Genomic DNA, 15,568 nt, shown 5'->3' on the forward strand with positions numbered 1-15,568 from the left:
GTAGTTTTTTGTCATCAATATTTATTTTTTTCATATATGAATTACAATAATCAAAATGTTCATGATGGAAAAAAAATCTACATACATCTACAGCATGTACATTTATTTTCAAAGTAATAAGTTGAAAAACATTCGAAAAATAGCAAAGAATGTTGATGTTACTTATTACCATTTTCAGCGCATATTAGATATTTTTCTCTGAAACTGATTTTTGTATTTCAATAATATTTGGGATTCTTGTAATTGAGGTACTAATACATAAACACACCAAATTTCATGAGAATCTGACGAAAAAAATACACCTCTAAAGCAAAAACCGTCGCCTCCCCTTAACCTCATAAATGACAAACTAGATGACAAATGAGTCCTTATAGACTGTGCACTGTGCTGGTAAATATTGGCAAAATAAAGCTATTTTCACCAATGCCCTGTGTGGAAATTTTTAACAAAAGCATAATACACTGGTAGTATTCTTTACACCAGTAATCTTTCCTCTACATGATAAACCAAACTGGGAATCCCTTAGTTGTATGTAGTATGGTGGAGAAGAGATGTTTGGAGGAAATGCTTGGACTAATTCTCCCACCTTATTCAATGTGAGGTTCAAAGAATGAGTAGTGGTGTATGTACTGGTATATATATATATACCAGTACATATTTCAGCTATGATTGTTTTTGTGTTTTTTTTCTTATTCCTGCATGTGTAATTTTTTCTATATCTGTTCTTAGATATGTTTGTCTTCACCACCTAACACTAGTACATTTAGGCTAAGTGACTGTTTATCAAGAGAACTTGGTGTAGCATCTTTCTAGGATTTGAATCTCTAAGGGCCTGTAGAGTTATTCAGGGACATGTGTGTCTTTAAGGGCATATAAAAGATACATTGCATGCCTGTGTGTTTGCCTAACTGTTGTGTGCAGGACCTGAGTTACACCTGTGTGTCACTTTTTGTGTCTGTATTTGCCTATTTTTTATTTAAGTGATAAACTCTTTGCTTGAAACATATCTCTTAACTTATCCCATATGTAAATTTCAGTAGAAAACTGTACATAACTTAGGAATGTCGTTTTATGTACTTTTTGTTGCATTCTGTAGAGTATCTAGCACCTCTGTCCCTACAATAATAATTTTTTCTCATCTTTTGTGTGTGTGTGTGTGTGTGTGTGTGTGTGTGTGTGTGTGTGTGTGTGTGTGTGTGTGTGTGTGTGTGTGTGTGTGTATTTACCTAGTTGTATTGTACAGGGTTCAAGCGGGCTCATGGTGTCCTGTCTCCATATCTCCATTTATCTAATTTTTCTTTAAAGTTATGCACACTATGTGCTGCAACAATTCCATTATCCAATGCATTCCATTTTTCCACCGTTCTGTGTGGAAAACTGTATTTTCCAACATCCTTCACACACTGCCTCATCGTGATCTTTTTTTCATGTCCTGTTGTCCTTCCATCCTCTTCTGCCAACAGCACCAGGTCTTCTTTGTCTATCTTTTCAATATCATTTACAATCTTATACATTGTTATTAGGTCCCCGCATTCTCTTCTCTCTTGTAAGGTTGGCAGTCCCATTTCCTTCAGTCGTTCTTCATATGTGAGGTCCTTTAATTCCAGTACCATCTTTGTAGCAATCTTCTGTATCCTTTCCAGTTTTCTTATATCTTTTTTAAAACTCGGAGACCATACCACTGCTGCATATTCCAGCCTTGGGTGTATCATGCTTGTGATGATTTTTTCATCATATCTTTATCCATGTAATGAAATGCCACTCTTATATTAGTCAACATTCTATATGATAGTCCAAATATCTTGTTTATGTGTTTATCAGGGCTCAGATTTTCTTGTATGATCACTCCAAGATCTTTTTCCTCTTTAGTCTTCTTTATTTGCTCCTCTCCCATCAGATAGTTCCATACTAGTCTTCTCTTACTCTTTCCTAGTTCCATTATGTGATATTTCTTGGCATTAAACTCCAATTTCCACTTCTTGCTCCATTCATAGATCTTATTTAAATCTTCCTGTAGCAGTATACAGTCCTCTCTGGTTTTGATAACTTTTAGCAACTTTGCATCATCAGCAAATAAATTCATATAGCTGTTTACCCCAATGTGAATATCTTTTACATGAACTTGAAACATAATGGGGGGCTAACACTGACCCTTGTGGCACCCGCTGGTTACTTTACTCCAAGACGAGTATGTATCTCTGATCACAGTTCTCATTTCTTTATCCGTCAAATAATCTCTTGTCCATTCGAGCAAGGTTCCACGCATTCCTCCTATGTTCTCTAGTTTCCAAAGAAGTCTTCCATGAGGGACTTTTTATTGCCTTTTCAATGCCTTTTTTAATGTCCAGGTATACTGTGTCTACCCATCCATCTCTGCTTTCAAGTCCTGCAATAACCATGGAGTAGAAGCAATAAGTTTGATACACATGACTGCCCTGTCCTGAACCCAAATTGTCTGTTCAATATGGCTTGCTCCTCTTCTAGGAATTTAATTTGTTTTTTTCTTTGATAATTATTTCACATAACTTTTCTATGATGCATGTAAGTGACACTGGTCTGTAGTTTAGTGGTTCTGTTGCCTTTCCTCCTTTAGATATCGGTACTACATTGGCTCTCTTCCACTCTAGTGGAACTTTCTCTTCATTTATTGAACTTTTAATGAATTCCCAAATTGGCTCCAGTAATTGCACTTTACATTCTTTTAACCCCTTCGCACCGGATGTTAAAAAAGCCCGCCTGTATGATATGCGGGTGGTAGTGCCACATGCACGAGCGCAGGAAACTCGTGCAAGCTTGCCATACTTGTCGTCTTTGTGTATTATGCTGCTATTTTTTAGTCACTATATCGCCTTCGAAGAGGAAAGTGGACGCTTCTCTCTTCGGAGAGAGAGAGAGAGAGATTAGAAAATTTGTTGTTTTTGTATTTGTGTGTGTGTGTGTGTGTGTGTGTGTGTGTGTGTGTGTGTTTTCACGAATGTTACAAGGCGGGACGCATGTAACTTATCTTTTGAGAGGGAGAGGGGGAGGGAGGGAAGGGAGATGGGGAGGGAGGAAAAGGAGATGGGGAGGGAGGGAAAAGAGATGGGGAGGAAGGAAAGGAGAGAGAGAGAGAGAGAGAGAGAGAGAGAGAGAGAGAGAGAGAGAGAGAGAGAGACAGTCTATGCCATTGGGTAATTTTAGACACAAGGCAGAACGCATGTAGCTTATCTTTAGTGATTGGTGGAGACAAGGATGGTGGGAGGAGCACTAGGATTTCAAGAACAGCATACGGCTTGTGTAGTTGGTATCCAACACACTATACAGGACAACTAAACTGAAGAAAGCTCAGAAAAGAAATATGACGTCTACGTAGGCGTCACCGTATTTGCTACTGGGGCTTCATGACGCCCACATAGGCGTCACCGTATTGAAGGGGTTAACACCCAGCCTGATACACCATATGGCCCCATTGCTTTCCTGACTTCAACTTGTCCAGTCATCTTCCAATATCTGTATGAACTGCAATTTCCTGTAATCCTAGAATATTCAATGTTCTATGAGGGTCTGTGAAGTCGTCATCTTCAGTGAAAACCGTTTTGTTTGAAGATCTCCTTCATTATTTCACACATTTCTTTCTCTGTTTGGTATGTCTTTCCTTCTTTAATTATTTTTCAATTGTTTCCTTATTTTTTGTTTTGCCGTTTGTGTGTGTGTGTTTATTTACTTAGTTGTAGTTTTACAGGGCCTGGGCTTTATGCTCGTGTGGCCCCATCTCCATATCTACACTTATCCAATTTTTCTTTAAAACTATGCACACTCGTTGCTGACACCACTTCTTCCCTCAAACTGTTCCTTGTATCAACACATCTTTGCAGGAAACTATATTTTTTAACATCTCGCAGACATCTTCCCTTCCTCAGTTTTTTACTATGCGATCTTGTGCTTCAAATGTCATATTCTTTTCTCAGGATCAGATTCTCATTATCCACTTGATCCATTCCGTTGATCAATTTATAATTTTGTATCAGATCCCCTCTCTCCCTTCTCTGTTCCAGGGTTGGTAGATCCATAGCCTTTAGTCTCTCCTCATATGTCATCCCTTCAAATTCTGGAACCATTCCTGTAGCCATTTTTTGTAATCTCTCCAGGTTCCTTATGTGTTTCTTTTTATGCAGGGGTCCACACTACTCCTGCATATTCCAATCTGGGTCTTATTATAGTTCTTATCAGTTTCTTCATCATTTCTTTGTTCATGTAGTGAAATGCTATTCCAATATTCCTTAGCAAATTATATGTCTCTGAAAATTCTATCAATATGGGTTACCAGTTGATTATTTTCTTCCATCGTTACTCCTAAATCCTTTTCCTATTTTACTTTCTCCAGTTCTACTCCATCTCCCATCTTATAGATTCCCAATGGTCATCTTTCACTCTTTCCCATTTCCATGACATGGCTTTTGTCCACATTGAATTCCATCTCCCACTTTTTACTCCATTCCCAGATCTTACTTAGGTCTTCCTGCAGTATTTCACAATCCTCTTTTTGCTTTACAACTCTGCACAGTTTTGCTTGTGTGTGTGTGTGTGTATTTACCTAGTTGTAGTTTTATAGGGCCTGGGCTTTATGCTCGTGTGGCCCCGTCTCCATATCTTTTTATGAGGGGTTCACACTACTCCTGCATATTCCAATCTGGGTCTTATTATAGTACTTATCAATTTCTTCATCATTTCTTTGTCCATGTATTTACCTAGTTGTATTTACTTAGTTGTAGTTTTACAGGGCCTGGGCTTTATGCTCGTGTGGCCCCGTCTCCATATCTGCACTTATCCAGTCTTACTTTAAAAGTATGCACTCTCATTGCAGACACTACTTCTTCATTTAAACTGTTCCACGTCTCAACACATCTTTGCGGGAAACTATATTTTTTAACATCTCTCGGACATCTTCCCGTTCTCAGCATTTTACTATGCGATCTTGTGCTTCGAATGTCATATTTTTCTCTCAGGATCAGTTTCTCCTCATATGTCATGCCTTCAAATTCTGGAACCATTCTTTAGCCATTTTTTGTAGTCTCCAACTTCCTTATGTGTTTCTTTTTATGAGGGATCTACACTACTCCTGCATATTCCAATCTGAGTCTTATTATAGTACAGGTAACCCCCGTTTAACGAAGGGGTTACGTTCCTAAAAAACACTTCGTTAAGCGAAACTTCGTTAAGCGAACCGATTATAACAAGTTTAACCCCTGATTTGAACTTCCATTGAGAGTAAGCAAAGCAAGAGTGGCATCATAGTACAGTAAAAGGTTTAATGAAAGGAAAAATTATGAAGTTAAACATTTAGAAAGTTTAATTTAAGTCATTATAATGTACACTAATGTATGTATGTATGTAACTTTATAATGTTGATGATCTTAACTTTGTGAAGGGAGGAAGAGTGAAACGGGAAAGACACTAACCGGCAACCTGTGGAATGTAAACAAAGTGCGCATCATTGTACCGCATACAAAACTTATGTACCACATTTCCACAAGGCTTTCCATTTTATCCATTGTAGAGTCATGAGTTTAGGTGGTTCTTTTAGCTTGCAAGGAAGATACGGTCTCACCAGCCTTCTTAATAGAGTCTGCTGACTTGAAAATAGTAGAGACAGTATAATATGGAGTCAAGATGGTGGCCAGCACTGCTATAGTTTTTTGGCCTCTCTCGTGTCTGTGAATAATATCTAGCTTCATTTGGAGAGTAAGAGACTTCCTGGTTTTCTTACGAACACTAGGCCAGTTCCAGAGCATTTTGGTGGTACGTTGAGCTAGGGAAGACAAGCTGCTGCTGACGCTGTTATGTTTTGACTGGGGAGTGAGTGTTGTGCGTGTTGTCCACGAGAGGCTTGATCTTGATCTTTATTCTATAGGTGTCCCAGGATTTTTCCTGAGGCAGGCCTTAGTACCAGCAGCTCCTGGTGTATTCAAAAGCCTGTCAGCTTGTATGATATGGTGGGGCTTTCAAATTTGGAAAAAATTTTTGAAAAAAATTACCTGGATAAAACTTCGTTAAAACGAGTTTGGTGTTCGTTAAACGAGCAGATGGTAGTAAAATGAAACCTTCGTTGTAGCGAAATTTCGTTGTGTGAACCTTCGTTAAACGGGGTTTGCCTGTACTTATCAATTTCTTCATCATTTCTTTGTCCATGTGTGTGTGTGTGTGTGTGTGTGTGTGTGTGTGTGTGTGTGTGTGTGTGTGTATTTACCTAGTTGTATTTACCTAGTTGTAGTTTTACAGGGCCTGGGTTTTATGCTCGTGTGGCTCCGTCTCCATATCTACACTTATCCAATCTTACTTTAAAAGTGTGCACACTCATTGCAGACACTACTTCTTCATCTAAACTGTTCCACGTCTCAATACATCTCTGCGGGAAACTATATTTTTTAATATCTCTCAGACATCTTCCCTTTCTCAGCTCTTTACTATGCGATCTTGTGCTTCGGATGTCATATTCTTCTCTCAAGATCAGTTTCTCATTATCGACTTGGTCCATTCTGTTGATCAATTTATAGACTTGTATCAGGTCTCCTCTCTCCCTTCTTTGTTCCAAGGTTGGTAGATCCATAGCCTTTAGTCTCTCCTCATATGTCATCCCTTCAAGTTCTGGGACCATTCTTGTAGCCATTTTATGTAGCCTCTCCAATTTTCTTATGTGTTTCTTTTTATGAGGGTCCACACTACTCCTGCATATTCCAATCTAGGTCTTATTATAGTATTTATCAATTTCTTCATCATTTCTTTGTCCATGTAGTGAAATGCTACTCCAATATTCCTCAGCAAATTATATGTTTCTCTAAAAATTCTATCAATATGGCTTACTGGTTGATTGTTTTCTTCCATCGTCACTCCTAAATCCTTTTCCTTTTTTACTTTCTCCAGTTCTACACCATCTCCCATCTTATAGATTCCCATAGGTCGTCTTTCACTCTTTCCCATTTCCATGACATGGCTTTTGTTCACATTGAATTCCATTTCCACTTCTTACTCCATTCCCAGATCTTATTTAGGTCTTCTTGCAGTATTTCACAATCCTCCTTTTGCTTTATAACTCTGCACAGTTTCGTATCATCCGCAAACAAATTTATGGAGCTGTTCACTCCTTCTGGCATGTCGTTGATATAAATGAGGAAAAGTATTGGTGCCAATACTGACCCCTGTGGCACTCCGCTTTCTACTGCTCTCCACTTGGACTTCATATCTTTAACTACCGTCCTTATTTCTCTCCCCCTCAAATAATTTTCTATCCATCTCAATGTGCTTCCTTTTAAGCCACCCTTCTCCTCTAACTTCCACAGTAATCTTGCGTGTGGCACTTTGTCAAACGCCTTTTTTAAATCCAAGTAGATGCAGTCAACCCATCCCTCTCTCTTGTACTCTATCAACTATTCTAGAATAGAAACTCAATAAATTAGTTACACAAGACCGTCCTTTTCTAAAACCAAATTGGCTATTTGATATTAATTTGTTGTCTTCAAGGAACTCGATCCATTGTTTCTTTATTATTCTTTCACACATCTTGCATATTACACTAGTTAGTGATACCGGTCTGTAATTTAAAGGTTCTTCTTTCCTTCCACTCTTATATATGGGAACCACCTCAGCTCTTTTCCATTCTACTGGCACTGTTCCATTTTCTATTGAGCATTTTATGATGTTGTATATAGGACTTGTTAGTTCTTCCCTACATTCTTTCAGTATTCAGTATTCAGTGTGTGTGTGTGTGTTTCACTGTTTGATCTGCTGCAGTCTCTGACGAGACAGCCAGACATTACCCTACAGAGCGAGCTCAGAGCTCATTATTTCCGATCTTCGGATAGGCCTGAGACCAGGCACACACCACACACCGGGACGACAAGGTCACAACTCCTCGATTTACATCCCGTACTTACTCACTGCTAGGTGAACACTACACATGAAAGGAGGCACACCCAAATATCTCCACCCGGCCGGGGAATCGAACCCCGGTCCTCTGGCTTGTGAAGCTTGTGTGTGTATTTCCCTATTTGTATTTACCTATTTGTGTATTACAGGGCCCGAGCTAAGCTCTCTGTGACCTGTCTCCTTGTCCATTCCTGTCATATCTCTCTTTCATCTGATTGACACACACCGGGTCAACGACATCACTGCTCAGTTTATTCCATTTATCAATGCTGCGATGCGGGAAACTGTATTTTCTCACATCATTTAGACAGATGTCTTTTATTAGCTTTTTTCTAAGTCCTCGGAGATGATTACTTGTGGTCACCTTTATCAACTCTGTCCAATATGTCAATCTTGTTCACCAATTTATACATAGTTATCATGTCTCCTCATGTTCTTCTCTCTTCTAATGTGGTCAGCCCCAGCTTCCTCAGTCTTTCCTCAGAGTCTAACTCCCTGAGCCCTGGTACCATCCTTGTTGCCAGCCTCTGTACTCTTTCCACCTTCTTCACATTTTTTTTCATATGCGGTGACCAGACACATGCTGCATATTCTAACTGGGATCTTATTAAGGTACATAATATCTTCATCATTCCTTCATCTAGGTAGTGGAATGCAAGGCCAATATTTTGAAGCATGTATGTTTTCCAAAAAATCTTGTTAATGTGTTTCTCCGGTGACAAGGTGTTTTGCACGGTTACTCCTAAGTCTTTCTCCTCATTGGTCTCTTTAATTTTCTCATCACCCAGCCTGTAATCTCTATTTGGTCTGTATCTACTTCTTCCCATTTTCATAACATGGGTCTTGTCTATATTAAATTCCATCTGCCACTCCTTACTCCACTCATATATTTTATCAAGATCTTCCTGTAACTTGTTATAATCTTCCACATTCTTTACTCTCCTCATAATTTTAGTATCGTCCGCAAACATGTTCATGTAACTGTCAATTCCTACTGGCATATTATTAACAACATGATGGGACCCAGCACTGACCCTTGTGGAACTCCATTGGTTACCACCTTCCTCTCGGACTTCCTTCCTCCCATTAAGTAATTTTCCATCCATTTTGCTAGTTTATCATTTACTCCTCCAATCATCTTTAGTTTCCACATCAGTCTATTGTGTGGTACTTTATCAAAGGCCTTTCTCAAGTCCAGGTAGATAGCATCCACCCATCCCTCTCTATGTTGTAGTATGTCAGTCACTCTTCAATAAAAACATAATAAATTGGATACGCATGATCTTCCTTTTCTGAAACCAAACTGCCTTTCACTCAGAATGTTTTCACTTTCTAGATACTCACTCCACTTAGCTTTAATTACTTCTTCACATACCTTGCACAATATACTAGTCAACGATACTGGTCTATAATTTAGCGGTTCCATTCTACTACCATTCTTATATATAGGCACAATGTCAGCTCTTTTCCACTCTTTCGGGACTAATCCTGTTCGTATGGAGGTTTCCACAATATCAAATACGGGGTTCAACAATTGATCCTTACATTCATTTAGCAACCTCCCAGATATGCCATCAGGCCCCATTGATTTATTAATATCCAGATTGCTTATAATTTTCCTTACATCTTCCTTAGTAATCATGATGTCCTGCATTTGCTTTATTTCTGTAGGCCTTCCTCCCATAAAATGCTCCTCCTTTGTAAACACTTTGCAAAAGTTGTCGTTCAAAATTTCAGCTATATCTCCAGCATCTTCATATACTTCTTCCCCGTGTATTTACCTAATTGTATTTACCTAATTGTAACATACGGGAAAAGAGCTATGCTCGTACTGTCCCGTCTCCATATCTACTAATGTCCAGCTTTTTCTTAAAATCATGAATATTCCTTGCGTTGACCACTTCCACGTCTAAACTATTCCATGCTTCCACCCTTCTATGAGGGAAGCTATATTTTTTCACATCTCTCCTATAAGTGGCCATTTTTAGTTTTTTTTCCCATGCCCTCTCGACATTCTTTCATTCCACATACACAGATCTTCCCTATCCATTTTTTCCATGCCAATCATCACTCTGTATATTGCTATCAGGTCTCCCCTTTCTCTTCTGTTTTCCAGGGTCAGAAGTTGCATTCTGTTCAGTCTGTCTTCATAAGTCAAATCTCTTAAGTCAGGCACCATTTTTGTTGCAGCCCTCTGTACTTTCTCTAGTTTCCTTATGTGTTTCTTTAAGTTCGGAGCCCACTGTATTGTTGCATATTCAAGCCTCGGTCTTATCATTGCAGTAATTATTTTCTTCATCATTTCTTCATCTAAATATCTGAACGCCACTCTTATGTTCCTCAATAAGTTCAATACTTCTCCAATTATTTTGTTTATATGTCTCTCTGGCGATAGGTCATTGGTAATTGTCACCCCAAGGTCTTTTTCTTCATGACTGGTTTTATGTCTTCATTTCCTATCTTGTACATACTCCTGATTCTTCTTTCACTCTTGCCAAACTCTAATTTCTTGCATTTTGTCGTGTTGAACTCCATTTGCCATGTACAGCTCCATTTCCATATTCTGTCCAAGTCTTCCTGGAGTAGTTCGCAATCTTTGTCACATCTCACTTTTCTTAACAATTTTGCATCGTCTGCAAATAGGCTCACATAACTGGACACCCCATCCACCATGTCATTTATGTAGACCGCGAACATTACTGGTGCCAACACTGATCCCTGTGGAACTCCACTCTCCACCAAGCCCCATTCTGATGGTCTGTCCTTAATTATTGTTCTCATTTCTCTTCCTACCAAAAGTCTTCCATCCTTTTTAGTAAACTGCCATGCACTCCTCCTACCATTTCAAGTTTCCAGATCAGTCTCCGTGTGGTACCTTATCAAAGGCCTTTTTTAAATCCAGATATATTCCATCAGCCCAACCATCTCTTTCCTGTATTACATCTATCACCCTCGAATAGTAACATATCAGGTTTGTCGTGCATGAACGCCCTTTTCTAAAACCAAATTGACACTCACAAAGTATGTCATTTTTCTCCAAGAAGTCTGTCCATCTATTCTTCACCACCCTCTCACACATCTTAGCTACCACACTTGTAAGTGACACTGGTCTATAGTTCAATGGGTCTCTCTTGTTACCTGATTTATAAATTGGGACAATGTTAGCTCTTTTCCAGTCTTGGGGCACTACACCTTCCCTTAATGAGGCATCAATTACTTCACAAACTTTTTCTGCCAGTTGCTCCCCTGCATTCTCTTAAAATCCATCCTGATACCTCATCAGGTCCCACAGCTTTTCTCACTTCTAAACTCCCCATCATATTCTTGATCTCCTCCACAGTTACTTGAAACTCCTTCATAATCCCTTTCTGTTCCATTACCAGTGGTTTGTCAAAAGCAGTCTCCTTTGTGAATACCTTCCGAAAGCATCCATTCATAGCCTCTGCCATTTCCCTGGGATCCTCACTGCATACTCCATTTACTTCTAAACTTTCAATACTTTCTCTTCTTTTGATGTTGTTGTTCACATGTCTGTAAAAAAGCCTTGGTTGGTCTTTACATTTATCAATTATATCCTTTTCTTGTTTCTTTCTTTCTTCTCTTCTAATCAACACATATTCATTTCTTGCTCTTTTGTAACTTTCCCACTGCTTAATCCGTCTTTTCCTTCTCCACCTCTTCCATGCATCCTCTTTTCTTGTTCTAGCCTTTTCACATCTATCGTTAAACCAGTCCTGCTTTCCAACTTCTCTATGTTGTCTTATTGGTACAAATTTTTCTCACCTTCTTTGTATATTTTATAAATTCCTTCCACTTTTCATTTGCTCCTTAGCACTCTTGAATTTCATCCAATTTGTCTCTTGAAAGAATTTCTTTAGGTTTCCAAAATCTGTCTTGGCATAATTCCATCTTCCCACTTTATATTCTTCATTTCTTCTAGATTTCTCTTCATCTATCACCTTGAACTCCAAAACTGCATGATCACTCTTTGCTAAAGGGCACTCCACCCTCATCTCCTCAATGACCATTGGCTCTGTACTGTGTGTGTGTGTGTGTGTGTGTGTGTGTGTGTGTGTGTGTGTGTGTGTGTGTGTGTGTGTGTGTGTGTGTGTGTGTGTGTGTGTATTTACCTAGTTGTATTCACCTAGTTGTAGTTTTACAGGGCCTGGGCTTTATGCTCATGTGGCCATGTCTACACTTATCCAATCTTTCCTTAAAACTGTGTACCTCGTTGCAGACATTACTTCTTCATTCAAACTGTTCCACATCTCAACACATCTTTGCTGGAAACTATGCTTTTTAATATCTCTTAGACATCTTCCCTTCCTCAGTTTTTTACTATGCGATCTTGTGCTTCGACTGGCATATTCCTCTCTCAGGATCAGATACACATTGTCCACTTGGTCCATTCTGTTGATCAATTTATAAACTTGTATGAGATCCCCTCTCTCTCTTCTCTGTTCCAATGTTGGAAGATCCATAGCCTTTAGTCTCTCCTCATATGTCATCCCTTCAAATTCTGGGACCATTCTTGTAGCCATTTTTTGTAGTCTCTCCAGCTTTCTTATATGTTTCTTTTTGTGAGGGGTCCACACTACTCCTGCATATTCCAATCTGGGTCTTATTATAGTACTTATCAGTTTTTTCACCATTTCTTTGTCCATGTAGTGAAATGCTTTCCCAAAATTCCTTAGCAAATTATGTCTCTCTGAAAATTCTATTAATATGGCTTACCGGTTGATTGTTTTCTTCCATCGTCACTCCCAAGTCCTTTTCCTTTTTTACTTTCTCCAGTTCTGCTCTATCTCCCATCTTATAGATTTCCACGGGTCATCTTTCACTCTTTCCCATTTCCATGACATGGCGTTTGTCCACATTGAATTCCATTTCCCACTTTCTACTCCATTCCCAGATCTTATTTAGGTCTTCCTGCAGTATTTCACAATCCTCTTTTTGCTTTATAACTCTGCACAGTTTCATATCGTCCATAAACAGATTTATGTATCTGTTCACTCCTTCTGGCATGTCGGTTATATATATGAGGAAAAGTATTGGCGCTAATACTGATCCTTGCGGCACTCCACTTTCTACTGCTCTCAAGTTGGACTTCATATCTTTAACTATCGTCCTTATTTCTCTCCCCCTCAAATAATTTTCCATCCATCTCAATGTGCTTCCTTTTTAGCCACTCTTCTCCTCCAACTTCCACAGTAATCTTGCATGTGGCACTTTATCAAATGCCTTTTTTAATCCAAATAAATACAGTCAACCCATCCCTCTCTCTCTTGTACTCTATCAACTATTCTAGATTAGAAACTCAGTAAATTAGTTACACACTACCATCTTTTTCTAAAACCAAATTGGCTATATGATATTAATTTGTTGTCTTCAAGGAACTCGATCCATTGTTTCTTTATTGTTCTTTCATACATCTTGCATATTACGCTAGTTAGTGATACCGGTCTGTAATTTAAAGGTTCTTCCTTCCTTCCGCTCTTATATATGGGAACCACCACAGCTCTTTTCCATTCTACTGGTACTGTTCCATTTTCTATTGAGCATTTTATGATATATATAAAACTTGCTAGTTCTTCGCTACATTCTTTCGGTATTCTGCCTGAGACTTCATCCAGTCCAATTGCCTTCCCTTCATCCAATTTCTTCATTAACTCTTTTATTTTAAGCTTGATTACTTTAACCTCATTCATATGGACAGTCTTTCAAATTTGGATTCCTTAGTAAAGACCTCCTGGAATTTATTATTTAATAGTTCTGCCATACTTTTTAGGTCTTCCACCATCCGTTCTCTCCTTTTAACTTTTCTATTGTTTCTTTTTTGCCTAATTTTTCTATTTATGAATCTGTAGAACAATTTTGGTTGCTCTTTACATTTTTCGACAATGTCCTTTTCATAGTTCCTTTCCTCATCCTTACTCACCTTGATATTTTCATTTCTCACTGCCTTGAAGTTTTCTTTATTTACTGAATTTCTATTTCTCTTCCACCTTTTCCATGCTCCATCTCTTTTCTCCTTTACCCTAGCACACTTGTGTTAAACCAATATTTCTTTCCTTCTTCTTTAGGTCTATATTTTGGGACATATTCCTTGACTCCTGTTTTGTATATTTCCAAAAATAAGTTATACTTCTCTTACATTGTCTCTGAGTTTTCCTTCTCCTCCTAATTAACGTATTTGAAGTAGTTCTTGAGATTCTCAATATCAGCCTTTCTGTAATTTAATCGGTCTCCTTTGTATGAATCGTCTCATTCTTCCTTTATCTCTTCTATATCCATTTCTAATATTACATGGTCACTTTCCCAATGGGCACTTATGTCTTATATCATCATTCATTTGTATATCCCTTGTAGAAACTAGGTCCAATCTCACCAGTTCATCATTTCCTCTGAATCTTGTGTTTTCCTTTACTCTTTGGTCCATCATGTTATCTATCATTAGGTTCAGGAATCTTTTTCCCCAGTGTGTGTGTGTGTGTGTGGGTGTGTGTGTATTTACCTAGTTGTAGTTTTACAGGGCCTGGGCTTTATGCTCTTGTGGCCCCGTCTCCATGTCTACACTTATGTGTGTGCGTGCGTGTGCGTGTGCACTCACACACGTTACTTACACTCATTTGTGCGGTATTTAATAGCTAAGAGTCTATGTATATTTACTTTTTCCTTCTCCTCCCCAAGCTGAAAGGGATGTCAGGGGAGGCAGCTGAGGAGGAAGTGAGGATCATGGTCAAGAAATTGAAGCTAGAGGACAAGAAGGATGCCTTGGTAAGTCATGAGTAAGGGTGATGCTTAGTTCAGGTATTTCTTGGTGTGTGCATGTTAGTTTTGTTTGAATTCACTAAGATGCAACATTAGAAATATTATAATTAATTGAAATTGTGAGATCTGTTTGTTAAGATGCAATTTGCCCAAACCGCATTTCAAACAGTGCACCAGGTGTGTAGTTCCGTTGCCTACCGACAGGCAGCCACTACCGCTCCTAGTTCAGTGTTTACAGCCCTCTCGTGTGTTTACAGTCACAGCCAGCACAGACAAAGATGCCAAGTGACTGTGAGGGAATGTGAGAAGTGAGGGAGCATCGTGTAAAGTGTTAATGGCTGCTTTATTTACACTTTATTTACCCCTTAGTGTTACACAGGTTTAGAATGATACATTTTTAGAACATGTTCACTTTATTAGTCAAATAAATTTGTTCATTAAAAAAAACGAAGTTTTTTGAGCCAAAACCCCATCCCCTCTATTACCCATTCTTTCTTATGGGGAAATAGTTTTTTTTTAACAATTTCAGTTTGTGCGATGTCTGTAGTATCCCATATATTGCACAAAACGAGAAATAGCTTTGTGTGTTTCACTGTTTGATCTGCTGCAGTCTCTGACGAGACAGCCAGACGTTACCCTACGGAATGAGCTCAGAGCTCATTATTTCCGATCTTCGGATAGGCCTGAGACCAGGCGCACACCACACACCGGGACAACAAGGTCACAACTCCTCGATTTACATCCCGTACCTACTCACTGCTAGGTGAACAGGGGCTACCATATTCTGTGAAAGGAGACACACCCAAATATCTCCACCCGGCCAGGGAATCGAACCCATTTCTATTCTTCACCACCCTCTCACACATCTTAGGTCCTCTGGCTTGTGAAGCCAGCG

At 38.9% G+C, this 15,568-nt stretch overlaps 1 protein-coding gene across 3 annotated transcripts in view; it reads left to right on the forward strand.

Annotated features, from left to right (window-relative positions):
- LOC123512235 (phospholipid-transporting ATPase ABCA3-like) overlaps window positions 1–15,568 on the forward strand; it is a 137,657-nt gene that overhangs the window by 59,685 nt on the left and 62,404 nt on the right. For all 3 annotated transcript variants that reach the window (XM_045268493.1, XM_045268494.1, XM_045268492.1), the window contains exon 16: window positions 14,593–14,679. In XM_045268493.1, coding sequence (XP_045124428.1) covers window positions 14,593–14,679 — 87 coding nt within the window. The remainder of the gene's footprint in view (window positions 1–14,592; window positions 14,680–15,568) is intronic.

The sequence above is a fragment of the Portunus trituberculatus genome, chromosome 33 (assembly GCF_017591435.1).
Source record: "Portunus trituberculatus isolate SZX2019 chromosome 33, ASM1759143v1, whole genome shotgun sequence".
NCBI lineage: Eukaryota > Metazoa > Arthropoda > Malacostraca > Decapoda > Portunidae > Portunus > Portunus trituberculatus.